Raw genomic sequence first — 20,430 nt, 5'->3', positions numbered from 1 at the left:
GTGCCAATGGGAGAAAGGGTTGTAGAAGATACATGAGTAAGTCTATCCAGGAAGATAAATTGTTTAGTTAACTTTGAGCAATAAAAGCTTTTGCAATTTCCCTCTGACGACTTGGGGTAAATCCATTCAGCTGAAGGTAAGTTGTGTCATGTTCTGCTGTCTAACTCTCCTTATGACTGGTAATACTAATAATCAGTATGGGTAGTGCAGTAAATTTAAAGAATTCTTATATTGGTGAACAGTAGGTTCTACAGGAGTCGTCAATTCCCATTCCCACACACACTTATTCAGCAGCACTTCAAAGGTGGAATGTTTTATACGGAACAGTAGTTCCTCTTACACATCCAATTCGGGGGGACTTTTAACAATGTGACTCACAGCTAGTGACCTCGCCCCAACCAGGAAACCCCAGACTGTACTAATGCCGCATTCACATGTTCGTTGGAACTAGGAAACTCTGAAATTTCCAACCTGCTGATTTGTTTTACGAGGCCTGTATATAACTACAACCAGTTAGCATGTTGCAAATTTCAGAGTTTCCTAGTTCCGACTAGCTCATGGACGCGGCATAAGGGAAGATCTCAATTGCACACTCCAGGCTTTCTCATCCAATGGATTTTGAGAGAGCGTATGCAACTGAGATCTTCCCTTTGTGTTGAGTGGGGGAAGGGGACTTCAGTTGTCTTGCAAGTCTATGAAAAATTAACATGACTTTTGTGTGGGATTTCCATGTCAGTGAGTGAGTAGCGTTGGCTAAGTGAGCCAGTTAACTAAGGGTTCAATTCTGTATATTGCTGTGTAAAAATGGCCATGAAGAATTACTAGAGTGTGACAGAAAATTAACTACAACCAGAGGGTGTAAGAGTAGGAAAACAGCAGTCAAAATCCATTTTATATTATAGATGCATATTTTAATGATTCTTTTCAATAGTGTTTCACTCACATTTAATAAAAACATTCACAAGTATAAAAAATTATATCTCTGTATTTACAATATATGATGTCTGATATATACATGAAAATAGGATAATTCTCTCAGAGGTCAGGGCTCATATTATGCTTCCCGGTGCATATGATTTTCACCGACCACAAGACTTCCACCCCGAACAAATGCCATCTTCAGCCTTGTCTCTCTGATGTCTCGTCTTTAGGCCAGCTCTATGTGGCTCTCCCCCTAAAGGCTTCTGTGACCTGGAGTTCCCACTGTGCTTTGATTGGACTGGACAGGCCAGTAGCAGCTTCATCGACTTGACTTCACACCACCACGTGATGCGACTGCTTCAATTCTGCCCAAATGTAATGTCATCATATATCTGTGGAGAATGAAAGTAACAACATTAGGAATCTGTAATCGCAACTGTCATTTAAATAGAAGACAATATTCCTTTGGTACTATAGCCAATTCATTAGTCCAGATAGAGCCTTTTCCCAATCCCCCTAGAACTGCAGTTTTTTATTCATTTAACCTTTATTTATACAAAGATCAAATCTCTTTTACAAGAGAGACCAGTGTAACTTTTAGTATCTCACCTGTTCATCACCAGACATGCACTCCTCCTCACTCTCCTCTGATTCGCTCTCAGGCAGCTCTCTGAGTTCCTGGGCCGTCTTCTTATACAGCTGGTGGCGGATCTCAGCGTTCTGACGCCCGTAGGTCAGGTGGAAAGGCGTGTAGCCCCCGTATGTCACACTGTTGACGTCTGCCCCCATGGAGAGGAGCCGATGGACCAGGGATGGGTTCTGGAGGTCCACAGCCAGGTGAAGCGCTGTACGACCGCTACAATGTTCCTGGGGGAAACAAAAATACACCAAACATTAGTTCCTTTGGTCTGTGAATACATCTAGGTTTTAATTCATCAATGTGGATTCTTGATTCTTGGCATAAGAACACCTGTGTGATGAAACCTTACCTGTGCATTGATGTCGGCACCAAGCTGAACCAGACTCTCCACCATGGAGAGGTATCCGTTAATGGAGGCGAGGTGGAGGCAGTTGTGTCCGCTGTAGTTGGGGAAGGTGAGGATGGAGCGGAGGTGGCGGGGGCAGTTCTGGGTGATCACACTGAAGGAGGTGAGAGAGCCCTTCTTACAGGCGATGTGGAGGGCGGTGTTCCCACTGTCGTCTGCTATCCGCGGGTCACACCCAGCCTTCAGTAGCCTCTCTACCAGATGGGGCTGTTCTGTGATCACTGCCAGGTGGAGCGCCGTCTGAGAGAAGAATAAGAAGGTGGTAAGCTATTGATTTCAGGTGCAAATACCACCATTTAGATGGCTTGTTTATAACTATGTAAGTGTAGTGATGTTTTACGACCTGTTTCAATAAGACTGTGTTTTATCAACCAATTAATTGTGTTTTAATTAACCCATTAAGTTTCTGTTTTAATTGTTCTATTTTTGTAATTTTCAATTAGTCAATTATACAAAAATGAATTGGTTATCTTTAATTACCTGTCTCTGATTGTTCTGTGCATCCAGGAATAGATCATCATTGTGTGACAGTTTGATCATCTGCTCAGCATGTTCTGTGGCTTCATGAATAATGGCCAGGTGGAGAAACCTATGTGGAGGAGGGGTAAAAGAAAGAGTTAAAAACGGCTTTGCTTCAAATACGCACGTCTGAGAGGAAGTGGTTGAAAAAAAAAAGAACAAAGCGCGAGCACTAGAGCGTTGCTCAAGAATGGATTTTTGGGGGGGTTATTTCCACCAGTTGCGGCTTGACACATCTGATACATTATCAGTTCCTGGCAACTCGCCAGGGACTTTCCTAACTGCTCATAGCTGATTTTAGCGCCGCCCAGGGGCAGCTCTGAGCCAAAGTACACACTCAGCGGACAGCGGAGTCCAAAAGTCCTTTTGTTTACTTGCAAATGCTGACTATCAGCTGATTAATTTGACACAACTTGATAACAGGAGCATATCTGTGCGTTTTAAAAGTGACTTAGGCCTACAATGCAAATGAAGAAAAGCTCATTGAAATAGTATAATTATAATCCAAAGCAATACAGCACTTTATGCAAAATCATATGCATTCATAAAACATACCAATGCAACATTACCCAAAGATAAAAGTGAACTTACGTGTCTCTGTCCTCGGTCACTGTTTTCCTCCAGGGTTCATTACTGCAGGAGTTTGACATGACTTCGACGGGGGCCACTCTCAAGTCCTCCAGCTCCTTCACAAGGTTACCATATTCATCCTCTTTTAGCGAATCCAGACCGCTATCAAAACGGTCTTCTTGGCTAGGTATCATTTTGCCATGTTTCGATACCCGTTCATCGACGTTATAATCCATTTGGTTGTCGTTTGAAACTCTATAAACATCCATGTTGAATAGACTGACTGACTGACTGACTGACAAGTCTACTCACTACTCTGTTCCCTCTCAAGTCTGGAATGGAGTGCGTGTTGAAGGGAGGCGCCAGTGGCTTAAATATTCTAGCGGGGAGGAGACAAAGAATGGGGGATTTCCACGTTGAGTTATCTCGACACAACTAGGGAAACTCATAGACCGGGCTTTTATGAGAAAAATTCCCTCTCGAATGAGCCCCATACTCACGAGTAAGAATGAAAACTTGTAGTTTCCTATTAGACGTACCTGTGATGCAGACATAAATACGTTAAATGAATGAGATAGAAGATGAATGAGAGACAGACATTAGAGGTGCCTTTGACTGGTTCTTGAAGAATTCCCTTTTCACTTGGGGAATTAATGTGTCATAAATTATATGAGGGGCATAACTGTTCTGCACCTTTTGACTGTAATGCCATCATCAGGTAACTGTGCGGAACCCGTGTTAAATGGAATGTCAATTGAAGGTCAACCACAGTGTGAAATATCAAATTGGTTTATTATTAGGCCTGCCATATTTGTTATTAGTGTGCTATTACAATTCTGCACCTCACCTGGTCTCATATATGAACAGCTACATGGATAAAATGCATCTCTGTAAGCATAAACGGATAAGAAACTGCCAATTTAATATCTATATGTGGTCAGGTTTTCTTCAGGTTGGGATACCATGTTTGAGGGATGTTTGCAACCTTCATGTTGGAATACAGAACAAAAGCCCAGTATGGGGAAACAAAACCAAAAGATATCTTGCTGTTGCATGGTTCACAGGTGAATCAGATGGAGCTGGGAGATTCAGGTGATTCCACAGGGACTCTCTGATTGCAGAATAATACCACGGGGTATGGTACAGAGGTGGAAAAAGTTACACTTTCCAAATGGAGACAACCCCACTATGAAACGGACACTGCTGCGTGTTCCTCCATGGGATATAGATATAGCCTACTGGACAAACCATTAATGTGCTGCACATACCTAATGTGATATTTACATGGTATTTTGGTATTTTATTAGGATCCCCATTAGCTGTTGTGAAAGTAGCACCTACTCTTTCTGGGGTCCACACAAAAAAAGTAACCATGACATAATACAGAACATTAATAGACAAGAACAACTCAAGGACAGAACTACATACTGTACATTTAAAAGTGGCACACATAGCCTACATATCAATACATACACACAAAATATTAAAGTCAAATAGGGGAGAGGAGTTGTGCCGTGCGGTGTTACTTTCTGTTTTTTTAAACCAGGTTTGCTGTTCATTTGAACAATATGAGATGGAAGGGAGTTCCATGCAATAAGGGCTCTATATAATACTGTACACTTTCTGGAATTTGTTCTAGAGTTGAGGAGTGTGAAAAGACCCCTGGTGGCATGTCGGTGGGGCAAGTGTGTGTGTCAGAGCTGTGTGCTGTGTGTAACTATTTGGAATTTTTAACACATTAATATTTCTTATAAAAAGAAGAACGGATGCAGTCAGTCTCTCCTCATCTCTTAGCCAGAGAGACTGGCATGCATAGTATTAATATTAGCCCTCTGATTACAATGAAGAGCAAGACGTGACGCTCTGTTCTGGGCCAGCTGCAGCTTAACTATGTCTTTCTTTGCAGCACTTGACCACATGACTGGACAATAATCAAGATTAGACAAAACTAGACCCTGCAGGACTTGCTTTTTGGAGTGGGGTGTCAAAAAAGCAGAGCAACAAAAGGATTTCTCCAACTTTGTTTGCTTTACCTTGCGTGACAACAAGTAAAACTGTCTACCTGGGCTAGCCTCACCCTAGCTGACAAATGAACTGAAAACTCCCTGTTTGCACAGGGAAGGACGCTTTTAACAACATAGCAACTGTAACCACAAGCAGTAAGCATTCACACCTCTGTGGGGCGATACTGGGCGCTACTGTAAACATACACTTACACACACCTTCCTAAAAAAAGACAAGCCAGATGTCATATAAAGGATTTCAGCGTGAGTGTATGCGTCACACCACCAGGAGTCATGGCAACAGGCAGGTACACTCTTCTGTCTGTGGGATTGTGATTGGTCTGCTGTGAATTCCACACATTCTTTCATATCTGCCAAGTAAAGTATCACAATACTGAGTCTAGGTTGGGAACATTATGTGCTTTTTCTGAAGGGGAGTAACCCATGCTTCCTGATGTTATCATGTCTGTTGATGGTGAGATTTTTTCAAGGGAAATGCCTATTCATTTGTAAATAGGAAGTTCCTACTAATTTGTTGTAGTAAAATGCAACATCCTTCCTTTGACCACTTTGTTCTGTGTTTACTGTGGTTTTCATGCGCACAATTTCTATCCCAAATCTCTCTCTAGATTGCCCTCTATTGGGTTGCAGTTGTAACAACTTCAATAATTTACAATTACACAAGCCAAATCTATGATCTCTTATTGATATCACTTATTAAATCCACTTCAATCAGTGTAGATGAAGGGGATGAGACAGGTTAAAGAAGCATTTTTAAGCCTTGAGACAATTGAGACATAGATTGTGTATTTGTGCCATTCAGAGGTTGAATGGGCAAGACATAAGATTTAAGTGCCTTTGAGTGGGGTATGGTAGTAGGTGCCAGGCACACTGGTTTGTGTGAAGAAATGCAACGCTGCTGGGTTTTTCACGCTCAACAGTTTCCCGTGTGTATCAAGAACGGTCCACCAACCAAAGGACATCCAGCCAACATGACACAACTGTGAGAAGCATTGGAGTCAGCAACAAGCTTTCGACACCTTGTAGAATAAATATTAAGACATGTTTCTAATAGAATAGGTATGAGGCAAGTTTTACCTCAACATAAATAATCAAGGTATGTAGGGGAAAAAATACATTAGATCATCACCCCGTCTTTTTCAGTTTCCTCTATAAACAGGTATACTTCCTGATTAATTAAGGAATTGCCCTGACTTCTTGGAAAATAAATGTGGTAATACAGGTATTGTTCTTATCTTTTCATGTCCTCCCTTAAAAGGACAAGCCATATGACATTATTTAAATTATTTCAGTGGCACATTGATTCACCGAAACTAAAACAGTCCTCATATCATGCCTCTCCCCTCATTGTTCTCAGGGTTTCATGCTGAGTGTGCCGTACTCCTGTGTAGTACACATTTTCGGGGAAAATTTTAGAGTAGGGGTAATACCTTTTACATTCAAGCATTCCCACGGTTGGATAGTGGCAGACCTGAGGTCTGAGTGTGACACAGACATGTCATGAGGGGCTCCCTCTCCGCAGCTGACCCACTGCCCCAATGATACTGGAGGTAAACTTCTCTCTGTTTAGGGCTAGGTCAAGGTACAGTAGCAATTTAATCACTTCCAGGTCAAACTCTGTGAAATGTCCCATGTCATCATATCTCATCTTAGCTCTAAGACGAATATAAGCCCCAAAGGTCTATATTTCAAAGTCTATACTAGCATACAACTTGGTAGTTAAATAAAGGTTAAATAAAAATACCCCAAAATGTAAACGTCTAATACCCAGCTAGCACATAACGTTCTAAGAACCATATGTTTCTTAGAGCTTGGTGAGAGCGAGGTTGTCCTGTGGTTATTTTGCCTAAAACCTTCCCTCAACTTTCTTGGAATGGTGCAGGACAGTTGCTTGGATTTGTAACATTCTCAGCACATTTAATGAACTTAACATTTATATTTCATTACTTTAACAGAATGTTCTCCTAAAAGTTCAAACATGGTTACATTTAATATCTATTTTGGTAATGTTCTAAGAATGTTCTCCAATTGGTTTGACATTGAGAATGCTCTCAGGTAGTTCAGAGAATGTTAAGAAACAACATACTTCTGTGGGAATTTCAGTAGTTCAACAAAGTTTTCCACAGATTTCCTTTCAGTTTAAAGTCTATTTAAAGTCATGTTCTCAAATTGTTGCAAGAACTTTAAGAAACAATGTTCTTCTGTGGGAAATTCAGTACTTCAGCATAACATTTCCTACAGGTTTCCTCATGGTTATATTTAAAGACATGTTCTCAAATTGTTCAGAGAATGTTAAGAAAACGATCCATAAAAACACTACAAAACATTAGTAACGTTCAGAGAAAATCCTAAGAACGTTATTTGAAAACACATACACCTAATTCTGTGGGCAGTGTGCACGTAGCCTGTCTTCTATGGAGAGCTAGGTCTGCCTTTGGCTGCCTTTCTTAAATAGCAAATATGCTCACTGAGTCTGTACATATTCAAAGATTTCCTTAATTTTGGGTCAGTCATGGTGGTCAGGTATTCTGCCACTGTGTATTCTCTGTTAAGGGCCAAATAGCACTCTAGTTTGCTCTGTTTTTTTTAATTCTTTCCAATGTGTCAAGTTATTATATTTTTGTTTTCTCATGATTTGGTTGGGTCTAAACACATTCTGTTCTCATTACCAACAAAACTCATTATATCCTCTATCTTGTTAAGTGTGTTCAGGTGTGGCCCACTAATTGGCCACACCTGATCTTAATGAGTGATTGTTTTCTTTGAAATAGGGTCTGTTTCAATGGACGAAAATTAACAGCTTTGTATACATAAGAAAACATAGCATATTAGCTCCTTCCTGGTGGTGCAGTGGACTAATTCCATGGATAAAGAACAGAAGATTATAGGTTTGAATCTCACTGATGCTGTGTCACAATAAAAATACATGTGTTTGCATGGTTAATTAATTTCTGTGTCCTATCTGTGCTTGGAGTAAAAAAAATAAAAAATAAAGTGTTATTAAAAGTCTTTTTGAAACATTCAGTGAACATTTTATGGAAATTATTCAAAAACCTCCAAATAACCTAGAATTTCCATTATCAGAGCATTAATAAAACTTCCCAGGAAAACTTTCAAGGAACCAGAGTAAAACATTCTCAGATCCTTCCTGCAACCTTAAACAAAAACTTTCCCAGAACGGGAAAAATTACACTTTGGTTCTTAAAACGTTCAAAAAAAACGGGAAACGTATGGCTTCGTTTTCACATCCGATGATAAATCAAATACATTCCCACAACTTCCAAGAAACCAAAAGTGCTAGCTGGGTACATTGCTTCATCTAGGTCAGGCCTTGGTAAAGGCCGGCCCAGGGGTCGTATGCGTCCTGCGACCTGATTCAGTACGGCCCGCCTATTACTCGCCTTTGTGTAATGATTTAGCTCCCACCCCTTGTGGGACATTTAATATGAAGGCAAGTACAAATGACAACTGCACAAGGACAGACAGTGACTGACACACACGTCACAGCTACAAATAGTAGCTAGCTAGAAAAAACTACCTAGTTTCTAGGTAGTATGCTAGTTTCTAGGTAGTATGCTAGTGCTCCTTTTTTTTTAACAAGATCAGCTTTAAAACCATTTATTTACTCTTTCATGAGTTGCAGGCATTTGTTTTGCATCATCTCTTGTTTTGTTGCTTTTTTGCTTTTTTTAAAAACAATATATTTATTTCACATTTAATAAGCTATATATTTGTTGTTGGTTATATTTCACTAGTCGTATGGGATCAAAAAGATACATACAAATAACATAAATACAAAACAATACATTACATTTAACCGCATTTGTAACTTGAGTCTGATAATTATCGTACAAAACAGTTAATCTGATAATACTTGTGGAAAATAAAAATACTTGCTTGATATGTTTTCCAGTTTCTTGAAATACTTTGCAAATGCTAGTTATTTCTATGTGAAAACTGAAATGGTCTGTTCATTCCTTTTACATGTTAATATACACTCTTATCCAGAGCAACTTACAGTAGTGAGTGCATGAATTTTCATACTTTTTTGTACTGGTCCCCTGTGGGAATTGAACCCATAACCCTAGCATTGCAAGCACCATGCTCTACCATCAAATCGTCACAAACCACTAGATGTCTCAATGTACTCAATTTCTGTATTGTGCAATTGTTTTTCTTCATGGTGATGGAAAGTCTGCAGGTACAAACCTAGATGACCAGCCTATATACAATACAGTAATGTACATTTTAGATTCAGTGGTTTGTACGGATGGTAAATTAATACTGCACAAAATGTGGTTGTTTTCTATGTTATACTGGTCCCGTGTGGCTCAGTTGGTAGAGCGTGGTGTTTGCAACGCCAGGGTTGTGGGTTTGATTCCCACGGGGACCAGTATGGGAAAAAAAATGTATGAAATGTATGCATTCACTAGTGTAAGTCGCTCTGGATAAGAGCGTCTGCTAAATGACTAAAATGTAAAATCAAGAAAAATATTCAATTTGATGTGGATATTTTGTGTCTTCGCCCATAACTTTGCACCTTTTGATGTAAATGTTTAAGGACTGGGTTTTGTTCTTTCTGGATTCCATTAGAATGATGATCGCAGAGAAAGGGACATGGAAACAACTCTTACAATTCCAGCTATTGAATCCTGCAAGTGTGACGACCCTCCCACTCTGTCTGCCGTATTCTCTCTTTTTGTTCTTGTTTCCTTGTTGGGATGCCGGTGGGCGGAGCTGGGAGGGTCGTCAGCTACATGGGAAACACCTGGGTCCGGGTGTGTCCCAGGATAAAGGCACCTCTTCCACATTGATTGGGAAGACTCTCTCCAATGCAGACACTTTTGTTGATTTTGTTTGTGTAGTTTTGTGGCTTTTTGGTTATTTGCTTAGCACCTTTCAACACCCTGCATTATTACATTCAGGTATGCAAAACACTCACTTACACTACTGATTACACACACCATTGTTAATTACTTAGTTACTTTATTTAATAAATATATATTTTGATACTCCTTGTCTCCACGTTGTCTCCCTTTTGTTGCGAACTCTGAGCCGGTTCGTAACACAAGGTACTGTTCTTAATTATTAAACTACCTTTTTTTTTTTTTTTGCAAAGGAAATGTTTTTGCCCATGCTACAGATGTCTATATTGGTCTGCTAATACAGGACTAGTAAAGGCCCAATGCACTACTTTTATGAAAATATCAACATATTTCTTTCTAGGGGTGCTGCAGCACCCTCAGCATCCCTACTTCCCGCAGCTATGTTTACGGTTTAGAATACAAAAAGATTGAGAATGATTATTAGGAATTCAAAAGTCAAGACTCTTCCACCTAGGCTAATTCATTTTCCAATTCATATAAATTTACTTTTTTCAAATGTAGTTGTATGTCTTTAAATTCCGATAAAAATATAATTAAAATATCTGTACCTATTATTTTGTGCTTTATCTAATCTAGTGTTTCTATCCGCAGAATGGTGATCTGAGAGCAGCAGGATAATAATCTGAAAAGGAAGCACATGAGAATGATTACACTTTATCAACTAACTCGATTTTTAATAATCAAGCCAGCTCAGAAGTCTCTTGATCCCTACTCCAACACATAGTAAGAGCGCCCTCATGTGTCCTAGCTGTAATTGCATGTACTGCATAATGACTGCTTTAGAATTAGACTTTAGTTCAAGCGAAAAAAAATCTTTATTTTGAAGCCTTTGAGTTGACCTAGAATACATCCCACACAGAATATAAATGAGTATCTTCCTGTTCTCTCTAGATACATACACAAGTATTATTTTTTATTATTATTATTTTTTTCATCAGGGGTGCTGCAGCACCCCTACTTCTTGCGGCTACGTACGTACATAGACGATTTCAAAGAAATGCAGATGTAGGCAGATAACTATTTTGAAGTGGCTAAAATAAAGCATTGATGTTTTTCTCATTGACTGTTCATTAATTGTTTGGAGATTTTGAGAGAGCAAGACGTGACGCTCTGTTCTGGGCCAGCTGCAGCTTAACTATGTCTTTCTTTGCAGCACTTGACCACATGACTGGACAATAATCAAGATTAGACAAAACTAGACCCTGCAGGACTTGCTTTTTGGAGTGGGGTGTCAAAAAAGCAGAGCAACAAAAGGATTTCTCCAACTTTGTTTGCTTTACCTTGCGTGACAACAAGTAAAACTGTCTACCTGGGCTAGCCTCACCCTAGCTGACAAATGAACTGAAAACTCCCTGTTTGCACAGGGAAGGACGCTTTTAACAACATAGCAACTGTAACCACAAGCAGTAAGCATTCACACCTCTGTGGGGCGATACTGGGCGCTACTGTAAACATACACTTACACACACCTTCCTAAAAAAAGACAAGCCAGATGTCATATAAAGGATTTCAGCGTGAGTGTATGCGTCACACCACCAGGAGTCATGGCAACAGGCAGGTACACTCTTCTGTCTGTGGGATTGTGATTGGTCTGCTGTGAATTCCACACATTCTTTCATATCTGCCAAGTAAAGTATCACAATACTGAGTCTAGGTTGGGAACATTATGTGCTTTTTCTGAAGGGGAGTAACCCATGCTTCCTGATGTTATCATGTCTGTTGATGGTGAGATTTTTTCAAGGGAAATGCCTATTCATTTGTAAATAGGAAGTTCCTACTAATTTGTTGTAGTAAAATGCAACATCCTTCCTTTGACCACTTTGTTCTGTGTTTACTGTGGTTTTCATGCGCACAATTTCTATCCCAAATCTCTCTCTAGATTGCCCTCTATTGGGTTGCAGTTGTAACAACTTCAATAATTTACAATTACACAAGCCAAATCTATGATCTCTTATTGATATCACTTATTAAATCCACTTCAATCAGTGTAGATGAAGGGGATGAGACAGGTTAAAGAAGCATTTTTAAGCCTTGAGACAATTGAGACATAGATTGTGTATTTGTGCCATTCAGAGGTTGAATGGGCAAGACATAAGATTTAAGTGCCTTTGAGTGGGGTATGGTAGTAGGTGCCAGGCACACTGGTTTGTGTGAAGAAATGCAACGCTGCTGGGTTTTTCACGCTCAACAGTTTCCCGTGTGTATCAAGAACGGTCCACCAACCAAAGGACATCCAGCCAACATGACACAACTGTGAGAAGCATTGGAGTCAGCAACAAGCTTTCGACACCTTGTAGAATAAATATTAAGACATGTTTCTAATAGAATAGGTATGAGGCAAGTTTTACCTCAACATAAATAATCAAGGTATGTAGGGGAAAAAATACATTAGATCATCACCCCGTCTTTTTCAGTTTCCTCTATAAACAGGTATACTTCCTGATTAATTAAGGAATTGCCCTGACTTCTTGGAAAATAAATGTGGTAATACAGGTATTGTTCTTATCTTTTCATGTCCTCCCTTAAAAGGACAAGCCATATGACATTATTTAAATTATTTCAGTGGCACATTGATTCACCGAAACTAAAACAGTCCTCATATCATGCCTCTCCCCTCATTGTTCTCAGGGTTTCATGCTGAGTGTGCCGTACTCCTGTGTAGTACACATTTTCGGGGAAAATTTTAGAGTAGGGGTAATACCTTTTACATTCAAGCATTCCCACGGTTGGATAGTGGCAGACCTGAGGTCTGAGTGTGACACAGACATGTCATGAGGGGCTCCCTCTCCGCAGCTGACCCACTGCCCCAATGATACTGGAGGTAAACTTCTCTCTGTTTAGGGCTAGGTCAAGGTACAGTAGCAATTTAATCACTTCCAGGTCAAACTCTGTGAAATGTCCCATGTCATCATATCTCATCTTAGCTCTAAGACGAATATAAGCCCCAAAGGTCTATATTTCAAAGTCTATACTAGCATACAACTTGGTAGTTAAATAAAGGTTAAATAAAAATACCCCAAAATGTAAACGTCTAATACCCAGCTAGCACATAACGTTCTAAGAACCATATGTTTCTTAGAGCTTGGTGAGAGCGAGGTTGTCCTGTGGTTATTTTGCCTAAAACCTTCCCTCAACTTTCTTGGAATGGTGCAGGACAGTTGCTTGGATTTGTAACATTCTCAGCACATTTAATGAACTTAACATTTATATTTCATTACTTTAACAGAATGTTCTCCTAAAAGTTCAAACATGGTTACATTTAATATCTATTTTGGTAATGTTCTAAGAATGTTCTCCAATTGGTTTGACATTGAGAATGCTCTCAGGTAGTTCAGAGAATGTTAAGAAACAACATACTTCTGTGGGAATTTCAGTAGTTCAACAAAGTTTTCCACAGATTTCCTTTCAGTTTAAAGTCTATTTAAAGTCATGTTCTCAAATTGTTGCAAGAACTTTAAGAAACAATGTTCTTCTGTGGGAAATTCAGTACTTCAGCATAACATTTCCTACAGGTTTCCTCATGGTTATATTTAAAGACATGTTCTCAAATTGTTCAGAGAATGTTAAGAAAACGATCCATAAAAACACTACAAAACATTAGTAACGTTCAGAGAAAATCCTAAGAACGTTATTTGAAAACACATACACCTAATTCTGTGGGCAGTGTGCACGTAGCCTGTCTTCTATGGAGAGCTAGGTCTGCCTTTGGCTGCCTTTCTTAAATAGCAAATATGCTCACTGAGTCTGTACATATTCAAAGATTTCCTTAATTTTGGGTCAGTCATGGTGGTCAGGTATTCTGCCACTGTGTATTCTCTGTTAAGGGCCAAATAGCACTCTAGTTTGCTCTGTTTTTTTTAATTCTTTCCAATGTGTCAAGTTATTATATTTTTGTTTTCTCATGATTTGGTTGGGTCTAAACACATTCTGTTCTCATTACCAACAAAACTCATTATATCCTCTATCTTGTTAAGTGTGTTCAGGTGTGGCCCACTAATTGGCCACACCTGATCTTAATGAGTGATTGTTTTCTTTGAAATAGGGTCTGTTTCAATGGACGAAAATTAACAGCTTTGTATACATAAGAAAACATAGCATATTAGCTCCTTCCTGGTGGTGCAGTGGACTAATTCCATGGATAAAGAACAGAAGATTATAGGTTTGAATCTCACTGATGCTGTGTCACAATAAAAATACATGTGTTTGCATGGTTAATTAATTTCTGTGTCCTATCTGTGCTTGGAGTAAAAAAAATAAAAAATAAAGTGTTATTAAAAGTCTTTTTGAAACATTCAGTGAACATTTTATGGAAATTATTCAAAAACCTCCAAATAACCTAGAATTTCCATTATCAGAGCATTAATAAAACTTCCCAGGAAAACTTTCAAGGAACCAGAGTAAAACATTCTCAGATCCTTCCTGCAACCTTAAACAAAAACTTTCCCAGAACGGGAAAAATTACACTTTGGTTCTTAAAACGTTCAAAAAAAACGGGAAACGTATGGCTTCGTTTTCACATCCGATGATAAATCAAATACATTCCCACAACTTCCAAGAAACCAAAAGTGCTAGCTGGGTACATTGCTTCATCTAGGTCAGGCCTTGGTAAAGGCCGGCCCAGGGGTCGTATGCGTCCTGCGACCTGATTCAGTACGGCCCGCCTATTACTCGCCTTTGTGTAATGATTTAGCTCCCACCCCTTGTGGGACATTTAATATGAAGGCAAGTACAAATGACAACTGCACAAGGACAGACAGTGACTGACACACACGTCACAGCTACAAATAGTAGCTAGCTAGAAAAAACTACCTAGTTTCTAGGTAGTATGCTAGTTTCTAGGTAGTATGCTAGTTTCTTGGTAGTATGCTAGTGCTCCTTTTTTTTTAACAAGATCAGCTTTAAAACCATTTATTTACTCTTTCATGAGTTGCAGGCATTTGTTTTGCATCATCTCTTGTTTTGTTGCTTTTTTTGCTTTTTTTAAAAACAATATATTTATTTCACATTTAATAAGCTATATATTTGTTGTTGGTTATATTTCACTAGTCGTATGGGATCAAAAAGATACATACAAATAACATAAATACAAAACAATACATTACATTTAACCGCATTTGTAACTTGAGTCTGATAATTATCGTACAAAACAGTTAATCTGATAATACTTGTGGAAAATAAAAATACTTGCTTGATATGTTTTCCAGTTTCTTGAAATACTTTGCAAATGCTAGTTATTTCTATGTGAAAACTGAAATGGTCTGTTCATTCCTTTTACATGTTAATATACACTCTTATCCAGAGCAACTTACAGTAGTGAGTGCATGAATTTTCATACTTTTTTGTACTGGTCCCCTGTGGGAATTGAACCCATAACCCTAGCATTGCAAGCACCATGCTCTACCATCAAATCGTCACAAACCACTAGATGTCTCAATGTACTCAATTTCTGTATTGTGCAATTGTTTTTCTTCATGGTGATGGAAAGTCTGCAGGTACAAACCTAGATGACCAGCCTATATACAATACAGTAATGTACATTTTAGATTCAGTGGTTTGTACGGATGGTAAATTAATACTGCACAAAATGTGGTTGTTTTCTATGTTATACTGGTCCCGTGTGGCTCAGTTGGTAGAGCGTGGTGTTTGCAACGCCAGGGTTGTGGGTTTGATTCCCACGGGGGACCAGTATGGGAAAAAAAATGTATGAAATGTATGCATTCACTAGTGTAAGTCGCTCTGGATAAGAGCGTCTGCTAAATGACTAAAATGTAAAATCAAGAAAAATATTCAATTTGATGTGGATATTTTGTGTCTTCGCCCATAACTTTGCACCTTTTGATGTAAATGTTTAAGGACTGGGTTTTGTTCTTTCTGGATTCCATTAGAATGATGATCGCAGAGAAAGGGACATGGAAACAACTCTTACAATTCCAGCTATTGAATCCTGCAAGTGTGACGACCCTCCCACTCTGTCTGCCGTATTCTCTCTTTTTGTTCTTGTTTCCTTGTTGGGATGCCGGTGGGCGGAGCTGGGAGGGTCGTCAGCTACATGGGAAACACCTGGGTCCGGGTGTGTCCCAGGATAAAGGCACCTCTTCCACATTGATTGGGAAGACTCTCTCCAATGCAGACACTTTTGTTGATTTTGTTTGTGTAGTTTTGTGGCTTTTTGGTTATTTGCTTAGCACCTTTCAACACCCTGCATTATTACATTCAGGTATGCAAAACACTCACTTACACTACTGATTACACACACCATTGTTAATTACTTAGTTACTTTATTTAATAAATATATATTTTGATACTCCTTGTCTCCACGTTGTCTCCCTTTTGTTGCGAACTCTGAGCCGGTTCGTAACACAAGGTACTGTTCTTAATTATTAAACTACCTTTTTTTTTTTTTGCAAAGGAAATGTTTTTGCCCATGCTACAGATGTCTATATTGGTCTGCTAATACAGGACTAGTAAAGGCCCAATGCACTACTTTTATGAAAATATCAACATATTTCTTTCTAGGGGTGCTGCAGCACCCTCAGCATCCCTACTTCCCGCAGCTATGTTTACGGTTTAGAATACAAAAAGATTGAGAATGATTATTAGGAATTCAAAAGTCAAGACTCTTCCACCTAGGCTAATTCATTTTCCAATTCATATAAATTTACTTTTTTCAAATGTAGTTGTATGTCTTTAAATTCCGATAAAAATATAATTAAAATATCTGTACCTATTATTTTGTGCTTTATCTAATCTAGTGTTTCTATCCGCAGAATGGTGATCTGAGAGCAGCAGGATAATAATCTGAAAAGGAAGCACATGAGAATGATTACACTTTATCAACTAACTCGATTTTTAATAATCAAGCCAGCTCAGAAGTCTCTTGATCCCTACTCCAACACATAGTAAGAGCGCCCTCATGTGTCCTAGCTGTAATTGCATGTACTGCATAATGACTGCTTTAGAATTAGACTTTAGTTCAAGCGAAAAAAAATCTTTATTTTGAAGCCTTTGAGTTGACCTAGAATACATCCCACACAGAATATAAATGAGTATCTTCCTGTTCTCTCTAGATACATACACAAGTATTATTTTTTATTATTATTATTTTTTTCATCAGGGGTGCTGCAGCACCCCTACTTCTTGCGGCTACGTACGTACATAGACGATTTCAAAGAAATGCAGATGTAGGCAGATAACTATTTTGAAGTGGCTAAAATAAAGCATTGATGTTTTTCTCATTGACTGTTCATTAATTGTTTGGAGATTTTGCTCACTCATGTAAATCACTGAGAACCACACACTTATAACAGACCACAGCCTTATGCCTCATTTGACAGGGCTTTCCATTGATGATGACCAAGACAGTAATTTCATATGTGTGCTGCACAGTTTGTGGTGGTAGGTAAGGTTTAAGATGACAGCTCAGTGAAATTAAATGTGACACTAGCAAGGTTTCAATACAACTGACGACAGATTTTAATGCATATACTCTAAAGCATGAAGAAAATATACACACTTTTCCACCAGTGGTGTTTCCAGCAAACATACTTGTTGCAGATATAAATCAGTGCTTGATGACGTAGTTTACACACAATGTAATTTTTTGCTTAAGTTTTCATGTCCCTAATTAAAAACCATAGAGTTCAATGTGTTTCCATTACAACTGCCTACCGACAGTTCTGTCACAAAAACTGTTGCGTTAAATAGCAACTGTGCCTACTCTGGTGCTGGTACTGTAGGCCGTGCTGGTAGGCCAGTCTACATGAGATTATTATGGATAAGAGCGAGAATATTTTTATTTGTCAAGCATCGATCATCATGTCATCATAATAATTCCCTCGAAACTTATTGGAAATTTGCATCAAACTCCTCAACGTGCACTTTCACATGTGAAGCTCGTGAACGTTTATTTTATTTCATCTGTAGCTTAATAACTGCATGGCTTCCCAAATCATAGTGTGAGGACCACACACCATATCAACGAGTGAATCCAACTTTACTTCGATATGATGGTTATTGTATCAATATTTGCGCATAAAGCCGCTTCCACCGCCATTTCCGGACAACTTAATTTAAACCGACACAAAAAGATCCCACCACATCGAACGAACAAAATAAGATCTGCTGTGATTGTATATGCAGCCAATGAGGGAGTCTGTGGCCATGTTCGAGAGCATCAAATCCATGATGCATTTTGAGTAAATGGTGACGGCTGACCTACAAATACTAATGAGTAGTTATTTATGATGAAAGGTGATTTGTAGATCAGTCAGTTGCCTGCACTGTCGAACAAGCCCTGTGTACCGCTGCACTCACTGGAAACTGCAGTAAACTGGGCCCAGGTCCGGATCAACCACTGAAAGCTTTTTAACGTTACTCTGAAATTATGCTAAAATGTATTACAAGTAATGACAATTTATCTCCACATATTTTTCATAATCATGAATTATGGGCAGTTGGACCAGAGTAGCATTGGATTGCAAACCTTTGATTTGTTTGATTGGAGACACTTACAATGACGCATAAAGCCTTTTATTTGTTGGCAGAGAACAGTATTACAGTCCTCTGCAACTACTTTCTAAAGCAGGGTTCCCCAATCTCAGCTCCCCCCTGCACGTTTTGGCTTTTTACCCTAAAACTACACAGCTGATTCAAATAACCAACTCATCATCAAGCTCTGATTATTTGAATCAGTAGAAACCTTGTTCTAAAGGACTACAATTCCCTACAGTTGTACTTCCTGTTCCTGCAATGCAAGATGGGATAGGAGTTCTTGGCCTTCTTTTCTTTTGCCCTGTTGTTCTTCTTGCACCTTCCTGGGTTCTTCTTTGGTCAGAGATGGTTGTCTTTGCGTTGGACAATTTTCAATGGGTTGCATGAAATGTGCCTAATAATAACAACTCCTATATTGAAAAAGATTTACTAGCAATTTATACTTCCACTATCAATCAATGAAAAAACAAATGCAAACCCTTTGGCCAAGTGCATTGAATGATTAGCCCACATTGTACTGTCTGTCATGCTAGGCTGGGTAGATATGGCCCCATGGGTGAACAAGAGCTAGGTAATGATGTGATGTGAGCATTTGTAGAATGACTTTGATTATATGTGACAGTGAGATTGCACCATGGATTAAACATGTTGTGCATTGTACATCAAAAGCATTCATTTTGTTAACACCCAGAAGAGGAGACCCCAGTTTACTGGCTAATGTGATTTGATGTTAATTATTTGACTAGGCTACCTGTATTTGACAGTGTTGTTATTTCACTGAACACTAGATGGTTTAATTTTATTTTTGGCAGTGAAACGAGGGTACTCAGGCGAGAAAAAAACCTCACCCAAATGTATAGCCCCATTGGAAAATATAAACGTACTGTTTGAAAATGTGAAGAAAAATTTCAATTATTTTTAGAAAACTGCATTGCGCTACCCGTACCCCAGTTTGGGAATACCTCCTGTACGTCATTATATTAGATATACACTACCGTTCAAAAGTTTGGGGTCACTTAGAAATGTCCTTGTTTTTGAAAGAAAAGCACATTTTTTTGTCCATTAAAATAACATCAAATTGATCAGAAATACAGTGTAGACATTGTTAATGTTGTAAATGACTGTTGTAGCTGGAAACGGCTGATTTTTTTAATGGAATATCTACATAGGCATAGAGAGGCCCATTATCAGCAACCATCACTCCTGTGTTCCAATGGCACATTGTGTTAGCTAATCCAAGTTTATCATTTTAAAAGGCTAATTGATCATTAGAAAACCCTTTTGCAATTATGTTAGCACAGCTGAAAACTGTTGTCCTGATTAAAGAAGAAATAAAACTGGCCTTCTTTAGACTAGTTGAGTATCTGGAGCCTCTGCATTTGTGGGTTTGATTACAGGCTCAAAATGGCCAGAAACAAAGAACTTTCTTCTGAAACTTGTCAGTCTATTCTTGTTCTCAGAAATGAAGGCTATTCCATGTGAGAAATTGCCAAGAAACTGAAGATCTCATACAGCGCTGTGTACTACTCCCTTCACAGAATAGAAAGGAGTGGGAGGCCACGGTGCACAACTGAGCAAGAGGACAAGTACATTAGAGTGTCTAGTTTGAGAAACAGATGCCTCACAAGTCCTCAATTGGCAGGTTCATTAAATAGTATCCGCAAAACACCAGTCTCAACGTCAACAGTGAAGAGGCGACTCCGGGATGCTGGCGTTCTAGGCAGAGTTCCTCTTTCCAGTGTCTGTGTTATTTTGCCCATCTTAATCTTTTATTTTTATTGGCCTTTGAGATCTCACTCTTCAAATCAAATTTTGCACCGAATACAACAGGTGTAGACCTTACAGTGAAACGCTTACTTACAAGCCCTTAACCAACAATGCAGTTTTAAGAAAAATACCTTAAAGTAAGATAAAAGTAACAAATACTTAAAGAGCAGCAGTAAAATAACAATGGCGAGGCTATATACAGGGGGC

General features: G+C 38.9%; 1 protein-coding gene across 1 annotated transcript; it reads right to left on the bottom strand.

The window, feature by feature from the left end:
- Positions 1 to 885: 885 nt before the first annotated feature.
- LOC106571222 (NF-kappa-B inhibitor alpha) lies at positions 886 to 3,420 on the bottom strand. The gene is made up of 5 exons (XM_014144014.2): positions 3,078 to 3,420; positions 2,448 to 2,556; positions 1,911 to 2,207; positions 1,531 to 1,788; positions 886 to 1,313 (listed from the first exon to the last, which is right to left on the bottom strand). The coding sequence occupies exons 1-5, from the start codon at positions 3,323 to 3,325 to the stop codon at positions 1,281 to 1,283; spliced, it is 945 nt and encodes a 314-aa protein (XP_013999489.1). The 5' UTR covers positions 3,326 to 3,420; the 3' UTR covers positions 886 to 1,280.
- Between the last annotated feature and the right edge of the window lie 17,010 nt (positions 3,421 to 20,430).

This window comes from Salmo salar, chromosome ssa15 (assembly GCF_905237065.1).
Source record: "Salmo salar chromosome ssa15, Ssal_v3.1, whole genome shotgun sequence".
Classification (NCBI taxonomy): Eukaryota; Metazoa; Chordata; class Actinopteri; order Salmoniformes; family Salmonidae; genus Salmo; species Salmo salar.
This window is presented reverse-complemented; position numbering and strand designations above follow the sequence as displayed.